This window comes from Heteronotia binoei, chromosome 10, assembly GCF_032191835.1.
Source record: "Heteronotia binoei isolate CCM8104 ecotype False Entrance Well chromosome 10, APGP_CSIRO_Hbin_v1, whole genome shotgun sequence".
NCBI lineage: Eukaryota > Metazoa > Chordata > Lepidosauria > Squamata > Gekkonidae > Heteronotia > Heteronotia binoei.
The window spans coordinates 33,087,431-33,110,630 of NC_083232.1; the positions used below are offsets into that span (position 1 = coordinate 33,087,431).

The following is a 23,200-nucleotide window of genomic DNA, read 5'->3' on the forward strand; positions in this document are numbered from 1 at the left end:
TGATAAACTAGATGAACCTGTATCCAGTTTTTCAGCTATGTCTCACTTTTCATGGGGTTCTTTGGCCTACTATAAAGACCTACCACATATCTATACAAAGGCCACAAGGTGATTTTCAAGAATATCACACCTGCAGGCAGTTCGCGTAACTGCTTCCTTCTCCTAAATGACTTGCAGAAATCTATCTTGAAGGTTGGCTCTGTTTGGAAATCATCCTGTCCCACTACTACATGACCAACAAATCTTGAACAAAATGTTAAACATTTCATAAAAGAAAGTTCCATATGGATTGTTACCATCAAGCGTGGAATTCTAGCAGGAGCTCCTTTGCATATTTGGCCACACACCCTTGATGTAGCCAATCCTCCAAGAGCTTACAAGGCTCTTTTTTGCAAGCTCTTGGAGAATTGGCTACATCAGGGGTGTATGGCCTAATATGCAAAGGAGCTCCTGCTATAATTCCACCCCTGGTTACCATGAAAGGATTGCCAGAAGTTACTGGGGTGGTACAAAACAGCTAGGCATATCATCCTTAAGAATTATGTTATTCCCAAAAGAAAAACTGTTACTTGAAAAAATCCACATGGAAAATATTAGCACAGTTACTAGGGCAGCCTTGCATAGGCACCCAGAACCTACCAGGACAGATGCCATAGTGATTACTTTTACTAAGGCTATCACTATTTGTCTCACTGACATTGCTATCCACATGATCAGTAGTCAAGTGCTCTGCATCTTTCTCAAGTTGGCTATTGGAGAGATCCCTGTGGACTAGGTCTCTATTATTCCAATTTTGCAGCTGAAAACTGAGTCTGAGGGAGTGGGACTTGCTGAAGATTACAGAATAGATCTGTGGCAGAGCTGAGACTTGACCTCAAATTGCCCATATTTGTTCTATGGGGTCCTTACCTTTCACTTGCTTGATTTCTTAAGGTTGCATTGCCAGAGGACGTAGTGATGGCCATAGGAATAAACAGCTTTCAAACAGGTTAAGATAGATTCATGGAGAATAAGTCCGTCAGTGACTACTTGCTATGGTGACTGAGGGGAACTTCCACATTCAGAGGCACTAAGCCTCTGAATCCTAGAGCCAGGAGGCAACATCATGGGAAGGCCTGGGTCTCTATGCCCTGTTGCTGGCACTCCAGAGGAACTAGTTGGCTGCTGTGTGAGACCAGAAGCTGGTCTAGGTGGACCATTGGTCTGATCCCGCAGGGCTATGCTTATGTTCTTATTCAACATTTTCTCACACAAATGGTTTAGGCAATACGATCACTAAACTTAACACACTGTTCACCAAACATTTATCAAAGCATGCTTTTTGTGAAACAATATTCAAAATGGATTTATATAACCAAGACCAACTGAGCCTCAGGAAACCTTCATGAACTGTTTTTGTATTAAGGCTTCGACATGCTCCATAAGGACATTCATGTCAGCGGCACAGACCTGATGGCTCTGTTGCTTATTCTTTTCCATAGTCTCTAATAAGCCCCTGTGGACTGGTGGCAAAGGCTTGTAGGAGTTTAACAAGTGAAGCTGACTTAATGGAGTCTGTTTTATTTCTCCCATTCTCAGTGCCTGGAGGATAGCAGGTGCGAATTTGGAATAATGAGCAGTAGATGAAATGATAACTGGGCAGGTTTTATCTTGTACTCGATCAGCAACTACTTTTGCAATGGCTGTGTGTGGGTCCAAGATATACCCTGTGGAATTGTACACAGAGTGGATCGCATCCAGACAGTCCTCCTCAGAACACCAATCAGCCACAAGGTCTTGCTGAAGTTTTTCAAGGAACTCCTTCTGCAACTGGAAGTAGAGCTGTTTTTCCAGATTGCTAAATAACTGTGCCACCAGTGGTCCATCGCCATTAACAATCAGGTGCAACTGCCGCTCGAGGTTGGAAGACTTCAAGATGTCTATTGCTGGTGATGAACTTTGTTTTAAGTTTCTTCCCCTTAGGTCATACAGCCCTGTCCTTATAAAATCAGTCAATACGTTGTTCTGATTGGAAGCACAGATACACTTTCTTATCGGGATACCCATGGTTTTTGCATATACGGCTGCTAATATGTTGCCAAAATTTCCTGTTGGAATACAGATGTCTACAGGATAGCCGAAAGTGATAACGTTTTGTTCAACAAGGTCAAGGTAAGCTGAAGCATGATAAACCACCTGGGGAAGCAGTCGCGCCCAGTTTATAGAATTTGCTGCACTCAAAGCAGTTCCGTATTCTACAGTGAGAAAACCTGTGTAATCTGAATTGGAAAACATTTTTTTGATGGCAGATTGGCAAAAATCAAAATCTGATTGGACGCCAATTACGGTTGTATTTTTACCCTGGCAGCCAATCATCTGTGATTTCTGTATCTGGCTGACTCCATTCTCAGGAAAGAAGGTGGCCACTGCAATTCTTTGCTTGTCTGCCTCTGTAAGACGATTAAAACCATCTAGAACTGCGCTTCCTGTGTCACCAGAAGTAGCTACCAAGATTAAATAATTGCAGGTTTTGGGAATGCAGTATGCAAACACATGAGGCATTAATTGTAGTGCCAAATCTTTAAATGAAGCAGTTGGTCCATGAAAGAGCTCCAGAAGAAACTGATTGCTAGTCAGATGTCTAACAGGGGCAATTTTAGAACATGCAAAGTTTTGTCCATATGCAGCCTCAACAATGGCCCACAGTTCAGGAGCAGGTATATCAGCAGGATGTATACATCTTTCCAATATAAGCTGAGCTCTTTCTGCATAGGTTGCCCCTAATAAACGCTGCCATTCTCCAGCGGTGAATTTTGGAAGTCCCATCAAAGGAACAAAGAGTCCACCATCAGGTGCTAAGCCTTCAACAACAGCATCACTGAAGAATTTAACAGAGTGCTTTTGCTCACTATTGTCATCACACTGAAGACTTCTGGTTGAAATTAAGCACTCTGATTCTGAATCCTGATACCGCTCAACTGCACAAAGCACTTTTTCTGCCACAGCTGTGGCTGTAATCCCATTTTCACAAAGAACCCGGACATCATACCATTTTTTGTAAAATTGCTTCCTAAACTGAAGTATGTCTTTCAATGAGGTACTGGAACCCTGACCTACAATACGGTCAACTTTCATTAATTTCAGTCGATCCATTATGCTTTGAGTAGGTACATCCAGATATACTACAATCCCATTTTTCTTCACGTGCTGCATACTGGCAACATGCATTGGGTTAGACCCGGTAAGGGAAACTACACTGCCTGACGTTGAAAGGCTTAATAGGGCTTTTCCTTCCTCTTCTAAAAATTGCTCCTTACCAACAACCTTCAGTTTCTCTGACACAGGCATATTCCATGTTTTTTCAAGGACATCGTCGTCTACATCTATGAAACTGCAGCCTAGTTTCTGCCCTACAATTTTCCCTACTGTTGTTTTCCCAGCTCCAGGAGGTCCCATTAGAACAATATTCTTGTCCCCAATAAGAGAGTGGATTGACATCCACGACTTCCATGAACGCGAAAAGGCTCTTGAAAACATCAGTTTTAAATATACATCGGATGCAGTGGTGCAACTCATTAGTTTCAGAGGCTGATTCCATGTCATGTGAAACATCTTTTTTGCTTCCAAGCCAATTGCAGAAGATATTGAAAAGCTTTGAAGAGAGAAGAGGAAACATACAGTTAGCAATCAAAAAAGTTAAGCTTTAGACAGTTAAAATCCCTACGTAGAAACTAAAGAGGGCGACAGGAAGCGATGAGTCAGTGCTCAGCTCTTTGGCCCTTTCTTATATATTAAGGGTAATGCTGATTGTTACTCTGGGATCAGGAAGGAATTTTCCTCCAAACCAGATTGACTAAGTATCCTGGAGGTTTTTGCTTTCCTCTGGGCATAGAGCAGGGATTATCAGGGGTGGGGGTGGCAGAGCCAGATTAACAATTAGGCCAAGCAGGCACTGACCTATGGGCCCCCACACCTTTAAGAGCCCCAGGCTGGCTCCCAACCCCCAGTTTCCCCCCTGCTTGCAGCCCTCCCAGTCTGCACAAACAGCCAGCAACTCAACTGCTCTTTTCTAGACATGCATGGCGTGGATGCTGCTGGCATTGTTGCCAAGTTTGCCTCTCTCTGTCTCTCCCCTGTAGTTTAGTAAAAAGGGCTTTTAAGAAGGTGTCTGCAGGCTGCAGCAGGGGCTGTAGGCAGTGGGGTGGGCACTCAGACTCTGAGATAATTTGCGAGCCCCCTCCCAAGATTTTGACTGCCGAGCGGCCTACACAGAGTTTAATCCAGCACTGGGGGGGTGGGGTTTGTGAATTTCCTGAGTTATGCAGGGTTTGGACCATCTTTGAGGTTAAAAAGGGTAAAGGTAGTCCCCTGTGCAAGCACCAATTGTTTCCAACTCTGGAGTGACCTCACATCATGACGTTTTCATGGCAGACTTTTTACGGGGTGGTTTGCCATTGCTTTCCCCAGTCATCTACACCAGGGGTGGCCAACGGTAGCTCTCCAGATGTATTTGCCTACAACTCCCGTCAGCCCCAGCCATTGGCCATGCTGGCTGCGGCTGATGGGAGTTGTAGGCAAAAAACATCTGGAGAGCTACTGTTAGCCACCCCTGATCTATACTTTCCCCTCAGCAAGCTGGGTACTCATTTTACTGACCTCAGAAGGATGGAAGGCTGAGTCAACCTTGAGCCAGCTACCTGAACCCAGCTTCCACCGGGATCGAACTCAGGTCATGAGTGGAGAGTTTGACTGCAGTACTGCAGCTTTACCACTCTGCACCACGGGGCCTTCTCTTTGAGGTAACAACCAGCTATAAGTTTCTGTGCTTCTGATTGTTCTTTTCCTCCATCAGGTGAGCATGCTTTTTAACAAGATATCATATCTTTTATACCACATTAGATCATTTTCAAGAATAAACAGGAGATATGAATTTTATAGAATTTTGCCTTCTACTATCTTTGCAGAAACCAACATTTCGCCTCTGACATGTGCACTTGTTGCAAAGTTTCCAGTCTCAACAGTAACCGTATATACAAAAATTATTCTGCTTTCATATACATATAATAATGCTTTGTAATTGTAAAGCATTACTTCATATTTTGTATGTGGCATATATTTATCTGTTGTCTTGGCTGCTAACCGCAACAGGGCAGAACAGAATCTGTTAAATCTGCTGACCTACAACCAATGCAAAAGTAACATGGACTTAAGGCAGATAACATTCCTAGGATCACTTTTAAAAATTCTCAGTGGCTTCTGAATGTATACATATATATATATTCAGAAGCAGCTGAATATATAGTTATTTTATTTATTTATAATTCATTATTATTTTACAACATACTATTGCTTATTTATACCATTATTTATTATATTATGTTTTTTATTTAGTCATTAATTATACACCCCTTCCTCCACAGATTTGTGCACACACATACATGTATATTTTGCAAAAATTAAAGCTAATGACAGGTTAGCAAAACAGGGAAAGTGGCCATAGACTTCAGCAGAACTGGGGTTAAACCATAACATTTTATTTAAAAGAGTCCAAGGGAGGGGGAATTCATTTCCACTTTATTACCATTTCCACTTTATTACCAAACATCAGACTGTAAACATCAGTGTACAGCTGAGATTTTTAAATATAAAACCTCTATCAAGCCTACACATGTACATTCTTCCTTTAAAACACAAACACTCAGCAATGATGTTTAAATTAACAAGTCACAACTTACAGTTACAAAAGTGTCTCAAGTGCATCCAGTTATCTTCTGGGCAGATATTACAAAAAACAAGCAGTATCTGTGACGTGCTCTTGTCCAGGAACCGCGTTTGGGTGCCCCCCCCCCCCTTAATATAAACAGAACTGAATAAAAGAGATAGAACAAGAGAAAGAAGCAAATGCGATCCAAGAGACTGATCTCCAGAGGGAACAAATGAACAAGCACAGGCGCAAAAAAATGCTCAACGGCACCGATAAATACACACATGTTGCCAAGAGTGGATTCATTTTGTTTGCTCAGGGAAGTCGACAGCAGCATCAACATGAACTGCAAACAACACCCAGAGCACACAATTATGCAACAGACAGAAGACTGGGGAAACCTTTTGTGAATCCTGCACTTTTCAAAATTCAAAATATTTTGCTCTGATGAAACATAATACTATAAATCTTCTCTACAAAACTCAGGCAAGTGAAGGAAAACTTGATTTTTTAGAGAAAGCTGTCAAGAGTTTAATGGGCTGCAAACTGCCTCCGTGGAAATTGTCAACATTTGCAAATCACTACTTATGTGTTAAGATCAAGACTGCCATTCACGAACAGGGCCCCTACTGAGTACTGCAATGTCACTTAAGGCTACAATTCAATGGATATTAATGATAATTGTGCGGTAAGAATATTTCCAATTTAAGTGTTTACACAGTAAGCCACACAACTGAATTAGAAGAGTATAAGCAGCAAGATTGGTTTTAAAGTAACCAGCACTTACTCAGCATTTGAGCATAGTGAGTAAAATTCCCTTTTAAAAATACATACGGGGGGAGAGGGGGAAATAAGAGTATTTTTAAATAGATTTTTTTTAAGTATATGAACCCATATACTGGTCTGGCACCCCTGTAAATTTTCTGTAGGGCATATGTCTGGCTCTCCAAACCAAAACAGGATCCAGATAGGAGACAACCCAACAGGAAGTTCACGCATGCAAGCTTCTCCACAGGTATTCATTTCAGTAACGCTTCATTCTCCCAATGCATTCTGCTCCTTGATTTTGATTAGTCCATCAGTGGTAGATTTCCAATACAATAATGGTGTTATACTAACTCTACATCTTTACGCCATTTTCCTTGGGCCATCCAGCAACTTTGTCCAGTTTTTACATATTACTCAATACAGGTAAGACATAGAATAACTGTCCCTTAGTGCCTGTCCAATTCTAGGCAGACTAACATCAGTAACCAACAATTTAGAACCTTAGAAAGCATCTACAAACTAGCTCCGTATCCAGAATTTTTTTGGCAGGGGAGTGGAGGTGCACATGTCCCTGATGTGGTGACGTCACTAAGTGGCCAATGGATGGGTGCAGTGGCACTCATCACGACCACAGCTCCAGGTCTGAAATCACTGCAGGGTTGCTGAGTTAAGCAGCCAAACCTAACAAAAGCCTCCTTCATGGCTTTTGCACAGCCTTCCATTGCACTGAGCCCAGCCAGTCTCCCTCCCTCCACCAAGTGCAGCAGTACCATCAGGAACTTGAAGATCTCATTTCTTCCCCTCCCATCCAGCCTGTTCCAGAGTGCAGAGACCTGCCAAGCTTGCCCACTGCCCTTCCTGCCTGCTCGAGGCTCCTCTTGCACATAGCCATGGCTGTGGTCAGCACAAGCTGGCAGGGGCAGACTCAGGGGTAAAGGAAGGGCAGAATCATGAAGGGGAGTCACCCTGTGTGCTCCCACCTGACTATGGGCCTGCCACAAACCTTGTTCTATATCCTCGCTGTCTAATATTTGAGACACAAAGGCTCCAATCAGGCTATTTCCCCTTGCACTGCTTCAGGGGTCTCCAGCATGCAGGCAACTTTGGAATTCTGACACTGTGGTGAGTGCAACCACAAAATGGCTGCAACAAGAGACAGCACCACCAACCATAAAATCTCAGGGAGTAATGGCATGCATGACTTTTCAGAATTTCAGACAGAAGCTCTGTTTAGCAGGATGTCTTTCAAAATGAACATACTTTTTAAAATTATTGCAAACACACAGTAATGCAGTGAAGATCCTTGTGTTCTGGTGGAAGCTGTTGTTGAAGCAACTTTTTTAAAAGTCTCACAGATCTCCAACAGCCAATCAGAAGGCCTGTTCTACCTGGCTCCACTCACTTTCTAAAAACATTTGCTGCTTGCCAGGAAATGTGTCTGTAAGCATCATGGAATCCAAGGGTTCTAGTTTATCAATAAATTAAAATCATTTTATACTGAATGCCATTTGATGCTGAACAACTGATTACTATTTGTCATTTGTACGATGCTTTTCTTTTAAGCTTTTTATGTTTACAGCAATTTTGCCTGCTTAACAGTGTTATTTTACCTTGTATGAGCTTTTATTGTGGTTTCTGTATTATACATTGCTTCCTTTTACAAAATGAAAAGTTACCAATAAGCTCAGATACAAACAAAAATATTTGGTCAGGATGACCACACATGTACAAATAACTGAACTGGGCTATGGGCTGCAGTTATTTTTTCCAAGGGGCAGCTTGCATGTCTGTGGAAAGACCCATTTTTCATTTAGAAACTCTAGGTTTAGACTTTGCGGAGAGGTGATAGATGACCAATAATAACAAAATCAGGCCAGGAGGCACTCACAGCAGAGACCATAAACTCTGTCAGCCTTCCATTGCAAATTGCACAATGCAAATGCCATATCCAGCTCAGAGTTGCAGAGCAGAATGTCAGAGTTCAATCTGAGAGAGCTTTTCCTAGAAAAAAAAATCTACAGCCATGCAGTCTCTGGAGAGGTAGCATATACATTTACCAAATAAATTAAATAAAATAACTGCTGGCTTTGCAGAAAATGGTGCTCTTTCTAGAATTCACATGTTTTATTAGTCTAGTACCATGTATCCACACCAGTCCAGGGGAAAAAAGGCTGAAACATGACACACATTCCTGCAGGTGTCCACATTAGACTCCCACAAAGGCACTGCTGCAACTGTTCAAGTAATTCACGCTTGCAAAGCCACAGGCAATAAACGCATGCATACAATATTATTTTTACAATTGATATTTTGTTGTAAGAGTCATCGAACCTGTCCTGTTTGACCTCAGCATATCACATACCTGACTGCTTCTGCCTTTCTGATAAAGGAGAATTGCTATTCTGTGTCATATTGTTACACAGATATATGTACACATGAAGCTGTCATACTGAATCAGACCCCCTGTCTATCAAGGTCACTACTACCTACCCTCACTGGCAGCAGCTCTCCAGGGCCTCTCTACTGCCTGATTCTCCTAACTGGGAATGCTAGGGACTGAACTTTCTGCAAAACATATGCTATAACCACTGAGTTGCAGGCATGCTCACGTGCTACTAGGGGAGGGACAGTGGCTCAGTGGTAGAGCATCTGCTTCATAAGCAGAAGGTCCCAGGTTCAATCCCCAGCATCTCCAACTAAAAAGAGTCCAGACAGGTAGGTGTGAAAAACCTCAGCCTGAGACCCTGGAGAACCACTGGCAGTCTGAATAGACAATATTGACTTTGATGGACTGAGGGTCTGATTCAGTATAAGGCAGCTTCATATGGTATTAAATTGTATTAATCAGGCCTCATTTTCGGCAGGAGCTCACAGGAATGGAGCTCCAGAACCTCTAAATTTTATTGTGCTCTTTCTTTCCCTTCCCCCCACCCCCCACCAATACTTGCTTCTGGGCTCCATTGTTCAAACCCCCTGTGAGAATTTTGCTGAACTATAAGATTTGACAAACTTTCTAATATTTTTCCCCACAAAAAATGGGGAAATAACCAAAACATATAAAGCAGACAGATGGAAATCTTCATCATGCCACTGTGGCCACATAGGAGAAAGTAAATTAAGTATGATAGGAGTAAGGTTTTAATATGAAAATTATAATTCAAGAAGCATTTTAAGGTAGATGCTGAGCTGATATCATTTAGTACACCTTCAGGTGATCTCAGGGGTGCGTGGCATATACAAATGAGTTATGCAAATGAGTTGTGCTAATGAGCTCCAGCACTTTTTCCACAGATTACCCCTGGTATTAATCAATTAGCTTCAAAACTAATCTTCATTATTTAACAAAAGCATGCAAACTAGGAATTAAAATCCACATGTGAGCCTGTCATGAAAACATACAAGAAACACTCCAGTTATGCCACGTAAAACATAATTGTTCCAGAATATAAGAACAGGAGCGATACACCTAGTGATTTCAAGTTTGGAAATACTAGGCTCAATTCAAAATGGAACACAATAGCCAAGAAAGGTGCCTGCTCATGGCAAGAAGAAATTTCAGTCTGGATTTGCTCAAAATTCTTGGATGACAGCAAACCAGAGTTCCAAACTAAAGGGCTCTTCAAAGCTAGGAATGAGACCAATGGTGATTCTGTGTTGGTTTGTCAGTTGGACTTTTATTAGCAGGCTTTCTGGAGTTCTATCTGTTTCACAATACTGTGCTGATACTGCAGGGAGATACATAATTTTATTTGAAAGGCCAAACATTCCAGCTTTGGATATGGGCTCCTTTGTCACTTCAACACAACCCACTGTTTCTTGCAGAATCTTAAAAGACTAGAATTTCTTGTAGCATAATTTTTCATGGGCTGGATCACCAGTCACAGAAGTAAGTGCATGAAAGCTTATGCTACAGCAGTGCAATTCCAGAGTTTAACCTGGAGTAATTCTACATAAGACTGCACTCTAAGACTAAACTTAAGGCTGCAGCACGCAGCTGCTCCCTGAAAACAAACAAGATTTAACATAAGCCTTCATGAATCAGAAGTCACTTCACCAGATATGAGTGTACTATGACTCCTGAATTTTACGCTGGAATGAACTGCGCTAGCCAGAGGACTCCTATCTTATTTCTTCGCAAGCCTTTAAGGCTTGTTTTGAGGCAAGACGCTTCGCGTGAACTTTGCTCCTCTAGACTCAGCGCAGCAAAAGCTGCACATCCGTGGATTAAAAGTGGAGCCGCCCTCGAGTTGCAAGTAGCTCGCCTCTCCTACTGCAGGAACACAATGGCCAACCCTGCATTTGGCCGTCCCCACTCCCCCCAATTGAGAATAACGACGGGAACCCGTTTTCACGGGTAAAAAAAGGGAGGCAAGCGCACCTCCCGGAGAACAGGACTTCATCACACAAGCAACACTTCGTATTCTACCACAACCACCATTTCTAAACCACAGTCTCACTTACAAGCCGTGCCCACTCACGCATGCGCGTTTCCCACGTCGTTTCCAGATTCCTCCTCTTCGCACCGGCACTAGTGGGTTGTTGCGCTTGCGCATCGTTCTTTTCCTCCCCCTCCCCTTCATTGTTTTCATTGCTCCGGAAGTGACGCCACAAAGCTGCGTTCTACTTCCACACATACAGATGTTGCCAAGCAATGGTTTCCCGGAGTAACCAAACAGTAGGCGCGTTAGTTATTCATTGTAAGCCGCTGTTGCGAAGGTTTGCAGGAAAGTTCGAAAGAGAGCGGAGATATATCCGAGCAGAAGGCAAGTGGCCGGGTAAGGCTTGGAGGAGGGAAGAGAGAGGCTGGAGAAGGGAAGAAGAGAGAGGGGGTGTCTGGGGGAAATCCAGACGGTGTTCCTGTAAACACGTGTTAAAGAGATCGTCTGTATTGTCTTGTACCTAGATCCCCATTCCAATTGGGCAGTTTCACCGTATAGACACCTCTCTACCTCCAGCGTGTGGCAAAAATGCTTTTTTCATTGTTAATAAGAAAGAGGAAATAAATGGGGAGGAAGAGAAATGACTAGACGTAGAAACAAGGCTGGGTGTGCTAATTCCAGATGGGGAGCCCTGCTAGTATGGAACAGCAAAATAAATTGTGAGCCTCGCAAGACTAACACGGTTTGTTCCAGAATAAGCTCTTGTGAGCCATATCTGACAAAATGAACTCTGGTTTATGCTAGAACAGATGTTTCTTTTTAAAGGAAGGGAGTGTGTGAGGATCTAAAGGGAAGAAGTTAATCGTCTGCACCGTTTTTAATTAAATTGCCTGCAGGACGTTAGTGTTGAGAAGATGGCTGCCTTGCTGGAGGAGAGCATTTACAATCTGATACCTCAGGCTCCACACAAGCCTTTCAAGGGACCTAGGTAGGAGGATATAAAATCTCCCTTGGGAACCCTTTTGACAAAGCTTTGTATTTGTTGTTGAGCGATGCACACTTCCTAACTATGCCGTCACAGTAACATAAAATGAATTTAGAATTTTTTGTCACACAATAGCAATTGAAATGGCAGGATGTATCAGTGACATTTTATCAGGGAAAATAGGTTTCTTTGGGTAAAATAAACTGGTGACACCTTAAAGACTTATCAGGGTTTTTTTATTCTAGCCTGTGCTTTTGTGCCCATTTTGTCTGCCAAGAGAAGCTCTAGCGAGAGAAGCCTTTAAGGTGCCATAAGACTGTAGTTTTTCTGGTTAAGGAACTCAGCCAGAAAATTTATCAAAACTCTCTGATACTGGATCCATTATAGATATTATTAAGGAGCAGCATCTCGGAGGTTACTGTTGTGTGCCAAGAGAACAAAGTAAACAAGGAAGGTTACTAGCAGTGCATGCAACATAGTGCAATCCTTTAAAAAGCTACATTCTTCAAAACCCATTGACTTCAAGAATGGACTCGGAATGGTGTGATCCATTTAAGATTGTCACAGACACCACAGGATTCAGTGGGAATTACTTTCAAAGAAATATGTATAGAGCTGCCACTTTATATTAGTTTCAGATACAACCATATTGCAAATTTCCCTTGTTCTTAATTTCCAAAATATTTTCCTTATTCAGCCCTTATTCTTCTTTTCCTTGGAACAGTTAGCATTTCTTTTAAGCCACATACCTTAAATTTCTTTCCTCAAACTGATCCAGGAAAATGCAATTTTTGAAAGAGCAATGCTACCTTGTTTATTGATCTGTCTTCTTTGGTGCCTTGACCTGGTTAGCCCAGGCTAGCTTTATTTTGTCAAATTTCAGAAGCTAAGCAGGGTCAGCCCTGGCTAGTATTTGGATGGGAGACCTACAAGAAATACCAGGGTTGTGACTTGGAGGCAGGCAATAGCAAACCACATCTGAATGTATAATGCCTTGAAGACCATACGGGGTTGCCGGAAGTCAGCTCTGACTTGAAGGCAAAAAAGCCACCCTTCTTCAATATCTGCAAGTCCATCAATCGCTAGACTTCTCTTCCAGAACTACTGGGCCATCATGGTAAGAGTGGTACCACTGAAGAGCTAAAAGGGAGAACAGGGGAAACACACTGGGTAATCTCACTTTAGAGAGCTCTCCTTTTCCTCTAACATGGGTCTAATGTCTTATTGTAGAACTATGCACAATTGCAGTATGGTTTATAAGAAACTGCGGCCCCATGGCACAGAGTGGTAAAGCAGCAGTACTGCAGTACTGTGGTCTGAACTCTCTGCTCACAACCTGAGTTTGATTCCGGCGGAAGCTGGATTCAGGTAGCCAGCCCAAGGTTGACTCAGCCTTCCACCCCTCTGAGGCTGGTAAAATGAGTACCCAGCTGACTGGGGAAGGCAATGCAAACCAGCCCATAAAAAAGTCTGCCTTGAAAACGCTGTGAAAGCAACGTCACCTCAGAGTCGGAAACGACTGGTGCTTGCACAGGGGACCTTTTCTTATAAGAATGAACTATTTATGTGCTCATAGTCCACTGTTTCTATAAAGTACTGCAGTCAACCTATTTTTTTCTTTCCAACATGTAGTGAACCTGTGCTAAAATTGTTTTATCAGACCACACCAACCTTCTGACTGCAGTTTCATTTTTTCTAAAGAAAGAAGTATGTTTGATCATCTAAATTGCTTGAATTAAAAAAACATGATGCCTAAAACCCTGCATCAGGCCACTGAAGTGCTTATCTAGCTTTTACTCCTGAGTTGGTGCAGGTAAAATGGGGTGGATGATCATATCCACCGCCTTTTGCTCTTTGTTGGGCCTTCCATCCTTCCGAGGTCAGTAAAATGAGTACCCAGCTTGCTGGGGAGAAAGTGTTAAAGACTGGGGAAGGCAACAGCAAACCATCCCGTAAAAAAAAGTCTGCTGTGAAAACATTGTGAAAGCAACGTCACCCCAGAGTCGGAAACGACTGGTGCTTTGCACAGGGGACCTTTCCTTTCCTTGTTTCACACCAATATGAATGACACACGGTTTGGGAATCGTGTTCAGGCCTTGAATTCAGCAGGAACTCACAGGAGCACAGCTCCTGAACCTTTCTGATGGTCCCACCTCCTCCTCCCCACCTACCTATCTTGTTCATTGAATAGTAGGTGCAGCTGCATAACAATCCCTGGATTAGGAGAGCAGGAAGCCAGCCAGGCACACCCCCAGCAGCCCTCATTAATTGCTGGAGAAGCCCACACCACCCTTTCTCCACTACTTATATAATCTTGGGTGGCGGATGGCTTGCTGTCCTTTTGACTGTGGGGAGGGGGGCGGCCAAGGATAGCCCCAGGTAAGTGAGGCTGGCTTGAGCTGACTGGATCTCTAGACCGCCCAAGCAGGCCTCACTCACTCAGGGCTCTTCTTTCTTGTGTCGGGTTGCTGGTGGGGGATGGCAGCATATATTAATGAGTTATGCTAATGAGCTCAACCACCTTTTTTTTCTACAAAAATGACCCCTGGTTGTGTTAATAGGTACCAACAGTTTCAGTGGTTTTGCTACACAGTTATTATTGAGTCACTAGTGATGTAACTGTACAATGAGAAAACATCTTCAGTTAAACTTTTAGTTATCTCAACAAAGGAAGTCATGGAACATAATAGGGATTTTCTATAAATGCATGCATTAAATGGAATTCAGAGTTCACTTAAAAAATACACCAGAAACAGTCCCAACAACCATCAGCTGTCTTATATAGCAAAGCCTTCCTTTGGTCTGGTATAGGAAAAACCTTTTTTCAGTACTCAAAATGACTGAACACTAGACAAATGTAAAACGGTGGTTTTTTAAGGCATAAATTAGTAGAGAGTGGCATTGTTCATCCAAATATATTTCACCTTTTTTCTTCCTTGAATAAAAGATTGTGTATACTGCTGGTTTCTACTGTAAGGCCTCAGACCCATGCCCTGTTGTTGACCCGTAGTAACTGATTGGCCACTATGTGAGGCAGGACGCTAGATTAGATGGACCACTGGTCTGATCCAGCAGGGCTTTTCGTATGTTCTTAATTTTAGATCTCTTGAATTTTAGATCATATACACAAATAGGGCAAAATAGTATAAAGAAAAGGTCATTTGCCTTTTGACTTTTTGTTATAGCTTGTATATCTTCTTTTCATTAAAGATACATATCAAAACTGAATCCATATGTGAAACATACAATACAGCAGCGTAAATGTCAGTGGAAGACCATGGGACCAGCAAAAGTCCATGCACCTTCTCCAAAAGATTTCCTTCAGAAACATTCAAAGGAACCAAAACTACCAAAGAGTATGTTTAGAACATAATATCTGAAGGCATTTTTACTTCAATTTTGTATTATTTGTTGACTTAGACTATTTGTGTGCCACTTTCCCAATACATGTTCTAAGACATTACAACAAGAAAGACAAAATAACTTCAATAAAAAATAATTGGCAAAAGACAAAACCTAACTGCATAAAACAACTAAAAACAATAAATCAGCTGATCAGAAAACAATCCATGTGAAGAACTTGCAAATGTTTAATGAAAGAAGATTTTAAAGCACTTTTAAAATTTAAACAGAGACAAACAATTTCCAGAAGAGAGAGTTCCACCAGTTTAGAAATGCAGCTGTAAAGGCCCTGTTTCTAAGTGACAGGTATAAAGGGTACTCACAAACTCAGCTTGGCCTGATCTTACAAAAATATGGGGTGCTATGCACAGAGATTGCCTCTAAGATACGTGGTTCCATGTACAGCTCATCTATGAATATTTCAGTGAAATAGAAAAAAATGTATTCTGCTGTTTCCTACTGTGGAAAGTTATAGGCTGTATTCATGATAAATTGAGATTTAGAAACAAGGGTTTGATTCAACTTCAGTTTATTGTGATGCCACAAGTTTACATGCTTAGTTTTTGCTTCTGACCTGGATGAAGTCACTAGTTAGTTAAATGCATGGAGCTGTCTTGTACTGAGTCACAGCTTTGGTATGTCAGAGTCCATATGGTCTACTCTGACTGGTAGTGGCTCTCGGGGTTTGGGGTGGAAGTCTTCCACATCAACTGCTACCTGCTCCATTTTAAACTAGAGATTCAAGGCACTGAACCTGGTACCTTCTACATACAAAGCAGATGCTCTGCTGTTTGAGCTGTGGCACATCCCAACAAAATTGGACCAAATATTAATGCATTTGCTCAAATGAGACTTTTTAAAGGAGAGGACCATTCAACTCATACTTTGGAAAAGTTCACTCTTACCCCTGTTTATGTACCTATAATATCAGAGTATTGAACTAGGATTCCCACTGTGCCATGGAAGTTTGCTAGGTGATCTTGGGCCAGTCACATGCTTTCAGCCTAACCTACCTCACAGGGTTGTTGTGAGGATAAAATAGAGGCAAGGAGAACACCGTAAGTCACTTTGCTTCCCTATTGTGAAGGAAGAAGTTTTGTTTTCACAAAAACAATCCCTGTGATTTGGAGAAGTATGACAGGTCCCATTTCCCCAGCCGTGCTGGCAAGCCATCTGAAATGACCAAGAGTCTCAGCAAAGCTGTTGTGAAATGTTTCTGACATTAAGCCAGTGCTTCAAAGTCACGGGAATATTTGTGTGTTTTTAATTGCACAACTATCAGTTGTTTTAAATGTTTTTTGAGCCTGTATTTTGTTTACAAATTTTGTATGGCTCCTTCCTGTCCATTGGGGGCCACTAAGGTGGCTACCAGTTAGAACATTATAAAAATAATTCATAAAAAACAATTTAAAGCGGAAATAAAATACAAAAAACCCTACTAAAATGGTAGTTAAAAATTATGTAGAAAGGTGGGATCACGGAGGGAACCCCAAATGGAACAAAAAAGTATTAACCTACTGATGGAAGGCAATGACAGAAGGGGTCAGATGAATATCCCTGGGAAGAGAATTCCAGAGTCAGATTCAGATTATTTATTATAATGGTACATAATCAATAAAAACAATTTAAGAAACCAATCCATTCAAATCCGATATACAAAGTACTCAAACATTTAGGCATGGTTGTTGCAGTAGAATAAAAATATTCAAAAAATGGAGCTTTGCAAAATTTTAAAATATACAAAAAGGATAGAAATGCTCAACTTCAAAGTCCCTCCTTTACAAAATCATCATGAATTCTCCTGGTAGCTGCCAGAAATCTGGCACAATCATACATAAATTGGGGATTGGAGTCTGCTAACAATATATTTCTAGTTTTGATGCCATAGTCAAAAAGGCCCTCTTTCTGATTACCATCTGCCTAACTTTACTAGCCAAAGCAGCGCTTCAGAAGATTGCCTCAGTGATTGTGTAGGTTTGTATTGGAGGAGCTGGTCCTCTTTCAGGTATGCTGGCCCCCAGCCATATAGAGCTTTACAGGTCAACATCAGCACCTTCAAAAACAGAGAGCCAGTGTGTATGAGCCAAAACTGGAGTTATATGGCCTCTAAGACTCCCTTCAGTTAGCATCCTTGCTGCAGCATTCTGTACCCATTGACATTCCAAAGCATTTTTCAAGGTTAATCCCATGTAGAATTTATTGGAGTAATCCTGTCTACCAGGGCATGCATCACAGTGGCCAGATCTTTTCAGCCCAGGAAAGGATGCAGCTGGCTAACCAATCAAAGCTGGTCAGGGTGCTCCTGGCCACAGCTGCTGCCTGCTTGTGCAATGGTACGCCAGGGCCCAAAGAGCACCCCTAAGCATCCAGAAGGAGGGACACCTTAAATCCTGGGTCAAACCTTTTCCTCACCAGCAGCTTTTCCATTTTGTCAGGGTTAAGCTTAGTTTATGAGCCCACATCCACCCCCAAAACTGCCTCCAGACACCAGTTTAGGATTTCTGCTGCTTCTCTGGGATCAGCTAGAAGTGCGAGATGGAGCTGAGTGTCACCTGCATATCAGTGACAGTCCAGCCCAGATCTCTGGTTAACCTCACCCAGCAGTTTCATGTACATGTAGAAAAGTATGGAAGACAAGACAGAGCCCCAGCACTCCCCTGGCATCACCTTTTGAACCCTACCTTCCAGTTAGGACTGGAATCCCTGAAAAACAGTCCCTTCCAGAAGTAACCGTGAAAGGCAGAAGTAAACCATCATTGATAGTATTGAAAACTACTGAGCAGTCTAGGAGAGCGGCTGAGTGCACACTGTGTTGTTGTTATGAGATCCAGCGGTTTGCTTTTTTGGCCTGCACACACATTGTTTACGTGTTCCTGACCTAGTTTATGGTAATGTGATTCAGTTTTGTTGTTGGACAGGACAGGCTCACTTTCTGGCCAGCTACCAAAGGCTGTGAGCTGTCTCTTGTGACACCTGCTGCTTCCAGTAATCATGGCCTGTATGAGGCCACAGTGTCATAAGGAAGCATGCCATTTAGGACTAGAACAGGGGTGGCCAAACTGTGGCTCGGGAGCCACATGTGGCTCTTTTGAACATATTGTGTGGCTCTCACACCACTGCCCCGGTGGCAGCTTGGAGAAGGCATTTGTTTCTTTAAATCTCTTCTCCAAGCCAGCCAGCGTTTAAAGCTAACGTTACTTTCTTTCCACCTCTCCCTCCCTCCTCCCTCATCTATTTGCGTTCCTTCCTTCCTTTTGGCTCTCAAACATCTGTTTGTGCCTTGCGGCTCTCAAACATCTGACGTTTATTCTATGTGGCTCTTAGATTAAGCAAGTTTGGCCACCCTTGGACTAGAACATCCACACTAAAGGAGCAACAGAGGAGAACAAGGGCAATAATGAACTGGCAGGCAGGAGAACATAACGAGCCTGATGGAGAAGATGTGAATGGTTGAGAGACAAATACACTGAAGCTCAGTCCAGACAGGACTGAGGTCCTGTTGACTAATGGAGAAGTTACTTCAGGAGCAGGAGTCAGCCTTTTTGGAGGAATTTCCACTTTCCCCGAAGGAGCAGTTTCATAGGTTAGGTGTGCTGATAGATCTTGGTCTAGTTTCAGAGGCTCAGGTCTCATCTGTTGCATGTAGCGACAGACCTTTTTTTAAAAAGCAAGCTGGCCACAGTGATCCATTTTCTCAATCACATCCAGGGCTGCCTTTGAAAACTGCCTGGAAGCTTCAGCAGGTCCAAAATACAGCAGCCAAAATACAGTCCAGGGCAGGATATAGGGATTATATAATCCCTGTGAAATATCTGAACTGGCTGGCTGGCTGTTTCCAGGCACAATTCAGATTGCTGATTTTTATCTTTGAAACCCTCGGTTTTGCTCCCATGCAGGGCTTTTTTTGTAGCAGGAACTCATTTGCATATTAGACCACGCACCCCTGATGTAGCCAATCCTCCAAGAGCTTACAGGGCTGTTAGTATAGGGCCTACTGTAAGGAGGATTGGCTACATCAAGGAGGTGTGGCCTGATATGCAAAGGAGTTCCTGGTACTTGAAGCACTGACTTCTCCCATATTGTTAAGATCCTCCTGAGGCTGGTGGCGACCAGAGAGGGCTTTTTCAGTGGTGGCATCTCTACCACCCCCTTGAGGCTCACATAGCCCCTACTCTCTTTTTTTATGCTCCAGGTCAGAATATTATAACCCAGGCTTGTAACTACAGAGTTTAATCTTTCTAATTGTTTTACAGTCTGCTTCTAGCCTGAAAACTATTATGGGGATCATTCTGGTTGCTAAATGTCTTATGTTCTTCTGTAGGTTTCTAACATGCTTTTATATAGTGGCTGCATTCATTAATTTAATGACATAATGTTTTAGGATTATATCTTGTAATATCTCAAGCAAGTTTCTGAAGAGGTGGCACACTGTTCTAAATAAATAAGTAAAATTCTGAGCAGAGGCTGGGCAAAGCTTCTTAAGTGAAAGTGCTTTAAAATTTCATTTTTGTGCTTTTTAATCTGTATTTACTGTAAGTTTGTTGCTGTTTATCAAAAACAGGGAAAAAAGATCACGCTGAAAAGAAAGCTCTAAAATTAAGCGTTCCCCACAGAACAGATCACCCAATTATGGGCATTCAGAGTCAAAAGAATTTCATAAACACAAATGCAGTAAATGTTATCATGGGAGTGCCTAAGAAACCGGTACCAGTTTGTGTCGACAAGCACCAAGGAGATAAATTTCTCCTTGAAACTTCAGGACTTGTTCCAAGATACCTGAAAAAAAAGGTATGTTTGCAAATGGTTGTAAAAATCGTGGGGCTGAGGAAGATTTTTGTGCTGAGACATGAACAGAATCCTTTGAACTTCTTAACATCTTGATTGTACATTTGAGAAGTTATGATGTGCTGCATAAAGGGGCAGACTGTTCTGTTGCGTGCAAGGGGATTTCTGTGCAGCTGTCTTTCTCCTATATACATTAGCATGCATAGGGAAGGGACAATTGTGTGCAGTGGTTGTGCACAGTGTGGTGTAGTGTTTATCCTGTTGGATCAGGATGGGGGATAAAGGTAAAGGTAGTCTCCTGTGCAAGCACCAGTTGTTTCTGACTGAGGCGACGTCGCAGTGCGACGTTTTCACGGAAGACTTTTTACGGGGTGGTTTGCCATTGCCATCTCCAGTCATCTACACTTTCCTCCCAGCAAGCTGGATACTCATTTTACCATCCTCGGAAGGATGGAAGGCTGAGTCAACTTTGAGCCAGTTACCCGAACCCAGCTTCTGCTGGAATCAAACTCAGGTCATGAGCAGACAGCTCAGACTGCAGTACTGCAGCTTTACCACTCTGCATCATGGAGCTGACTCAGGATGGAGGCTACCTGTGCTCAAATCCCCAATCTGCAATGAAGGTCAAGGAGTGGCCTTGATTTCATTGTCTCAGCCTAATGGGCCTCATAGGGGTCTTGTGAAGATCAAATGGAGGATGGGAGAATCACATACACCACCTAACCTCCCTGGCCTGACCTCATATCTCACAAGCTAAGCAGGGTCAACCCTGATTACTGCTTGGTTGGGAGACCAGCAAGGAAATCCAGGGCTGCTACGCAGAGGCAGGCAATGGCAATCACCTCTGTTCATCTCTTGCCTTGAAACTTCTATGGGGCCACCATGATGGTGCTTTCTGCCACAAGGCTCCCCGAAGGAAACGTGGGATAAAAGTGGGTAGACAGTCTCTGCAATCTTTCATTTTCTAGTTGTCACCCAAGATAGGCTTCAGTTGCAGGCTTCCTCTGTGCAAAACACTGCAAATAGATTTTTTGTTAAACCAGAGGTATCTTCATGCAGACATCCATTTATACCTCAAATAGATAAGGTCTCCAATATATCTGACCCTTGCAATTTGGTCAGGGAATGGAAATATTAGATATATTCTGGATTGTCTTTCTCAGTAAACAACATTTATACTACACATGGATTTTAAAAATTCTTGTGAACCTTTTGTTTCTTGTAGGATTATGGTGTTACTCCAGAATATGTAATAAGGCGAAATGAAGAAGCAAGGAGAGCCCAGGAGGCATATGATGCCTACGTGAAGAAGACTCTTCGGGAAAAAGCCATGAAACGGCTCTCTGATGAAGAGCGGGAGGAACTTCTTGACGTATGTGGGCTGACTTAGATTGGGTTGTCTCAAGAATAAAGGCAGACAGAAATAGGAAAGAATTTATAAAAATATTAGAATAGAATGGATAGATTTTTTCACTAGATGGAGCTCTCGAACGGTTGTATGTAGGACTGAGCATCCCTTGGGATATGGCCAATATTTTATGCAATTAGGGTGCACAAAGTTAATTTGGAAAGGTGGATTCTGTCTCATCATTGTCTTTCTTTAAATGCACATTGGTAAGCCTCCATGGAATCCCCTCAAATGTCAAATGTTTTGTCCCTGCTTGGGGGAAAAATAACTGACATTTTTGTGTGTCACAAGGGAGGGCTCAAAAAGTATGTTTTTGTAGAATGTTTCTGTGTGCTTACAGATAAATCAAATTAACTGTTTTTTTCCTGTAATTCATATAGGGACTTAAGAAGAACTGGGAACAGGTTCATCAGGCATTCCAAAGCCTTTCAGTAGAAATTGATACATTACCAAAGAAACTTAACAAAGAAAGATTGGAGTTGCAGATGAAACAGTTGGAACATGACATTAATACTATAGAGAAATACAAAGTGATTTATATTGCAAACAAATAAGATGATTATTTTTTCAGAAAAAATATTTTTTTGGTTCCAAGATGAAAATAAAGTTGCTTTTCATAGGAAGTGCAAAACATCTGTTTACTCAACAGTAGGAAAAGTAACTAATTTTTAAACGTATATTAGAACCTTACCATGCTTCATGTGTTCAAGGTTGTAAAATATGCATAATGTAACTTTTTTTTTAAGTACACATCTGCTTTTCCCCTCTAAACTTTAAAATTAGGTGTATAATGAAAAGAATGTGAAGCGTTTCAGCTATCATAATAATATGTAACATCCTGTACTGTAATAATTCAAGTAGATGTATGAATAATAAGGCAGTGGGAAAGATTTGGGTATAGTTAATAAAGTGCTATTGACATTTAAGACACAAGTTCCTTCTGTGTGTAGTTCTACATTATATTATTTTAGTTCATCATCCACTCATTTTTTAAAGGTCAGGAAGCAGCTGTTAGCTTTCTTACAAAGAGATGAAAAGAGGCAGCAGGTCAAATATGTTGGTATATAATCTCATGGAAAAGTAAAATAGGAACAACATGTGCCTTTTGTACAGTTAATTTCAACAGCATATTTATGTATTATAAATAATACTTATTTTACAAAATGTATACCCTGCCTTTCTGCCATCATCAGGGCTACCAAGGCAGCTAACTAATTAAAACATACATAATAAAATCACATGTTAAAAAGTATTAAAACCAACCAAAAACCAATTAAAACATGCACACAAAACATAAAACAATTAAAATTGAGTGGGAAGGAGGGAGCACCAAAAAAAAAAAAAGCCTTTAATCTGCTGGTGTGGAAGATGACAACAGTAGAGGACAGATAAGACTTCTTGGGGAGAGAATTCTGGAGTTTTGGTGCCATGACAGAAAAGGCCTACATTGGTAGAAATTGGTAGAAGGCACTCCTGGCCACAGCTGCAACTGCTTATCCTGTGGTAGGCCTGGGTCCAGGAGGACTCCTGACTGAGTCTGTCCTTCAAGGGGAGGGTCTCCCCACCCAAAATGGGTGATACCTTAAGTCTTGAGTGAGCATTCTTTATGGCATTCTAATATATGCATAAAAACTAAACATCATATCCTTTGCCTCCGTGGTCTTCAACTTGTGGTAACAGAGCCTCACCTCACTTTTTTGCTGCTTTTTGGAAAGACTTTTAAGTGTGAAGCAACGGCGCTGTAGCACTTCTCTCATTGCATACATACTGAGAGGAGCATAAGAATGGTG

At 41.9% G+C, this 23,200-nt stretch overlaps 2 protein-coding genes across 4 annotated transcripts; one reads left to right on the plus strand and one right to left on the minus strand.

The window, feature by feature from the left end:
* Nucleotides 1-1,318: 1,318 nt before the first annotated feature.
* THNSL1 (threonine synthase like 1) lies at nt 1,319-10,959 on the minus strand. Of its 2 annotated transcripts, none has more exons than XM_060248341.1 (2): nt 10,913-10,959; nt 1,319-3,631 (listed from the first exon to the last, which is right to left on the minus strand). In XM_060248341.1, the coding sequence occupies exon 2, from the start codon at nt 3,589-3,591 to the stop codon at nt 1,372-1,374; it is 2,220 nt and encodes a 739-aa protein (XP_060104324.1). In that variant the 5' UTR covers nt 3,592-3,631; nt 10,913-10,959; the 3' UTR covers nt 1,319-1,371. The 2 variants fall into 2 exon arrangements, with proteins under 2 accessions (XP_060104324.1, XP_060104325.1); XM_060248342.1 differs by lacking the exon at nt 10,913-10,959 and adding an exon at nt 5,715-5,926.
* A 70-nt stretch (nt 10,960-11,029) lies between these two features.
* ENKUR (enkurin, TRPC channel interacting protein) lies at nt 11,030-22,336 on the plus strand. 2 transcript variants are annotated; one of them, XM_060248343.1, is made up of 6 exons: nt 11,030-11,226; nt 11,727-11,818; nt 15,026-15,171; nt 19,779-20,005; nt 21,228-21,374; nt 21,791-22,336. In XM_060248343.1, exons 2-6 carry the CDS (start codon nt 11,745-11,747, stop codon nt 21,962-21,964), a joined length of 768 nt encoding a protein of 255 aa, XP_060104326.1. In that variant the 5' UTR covers nt 11,030-11,226; nt 11,727-11,744; the 3' UTR covers nt 21,965-22,336. The 2 variants fall into 2 exon arrangements, with proteins under 2 accessions (XP_060104326.1, XP_060104327.1); XM_060248344.1 differs by having other exon boundaries at nt 11,030-11,214.
* The last annotated feature ends 864 nt before the right edge of the window (nt 22,337-23,200 follow it).

Coding starts and splice junctions, on each gene's coding strand:
- THNSL1 (XM_060248341.1), bottom strand. CDS start 3,591: ATGTTTCACATGACATGGAATCAGCCTCTGAAACTAATGAGTTGCACC.
- ENKUR (XM_060248343.1), top strand. CDS start 11,745: ATGGCTGCCTTGCTGGAGGAGAGCATTTACAATCTGATACCTCAGGCT. Junction 15,172..19,778: donor GGAACCAAAACTACCAAAGA/GTATGTTTAGAA, acceptor TATCAAAAACAG/GGAAAAAAGATCACGCTGAA. Junction 20,006..21,227: donor CAAGATACCTGAAAAAAAAG/GTATGTTTGCAA, acceptor TGTTTCTTGTAG/GATTATGGTGTTACTCCAGA.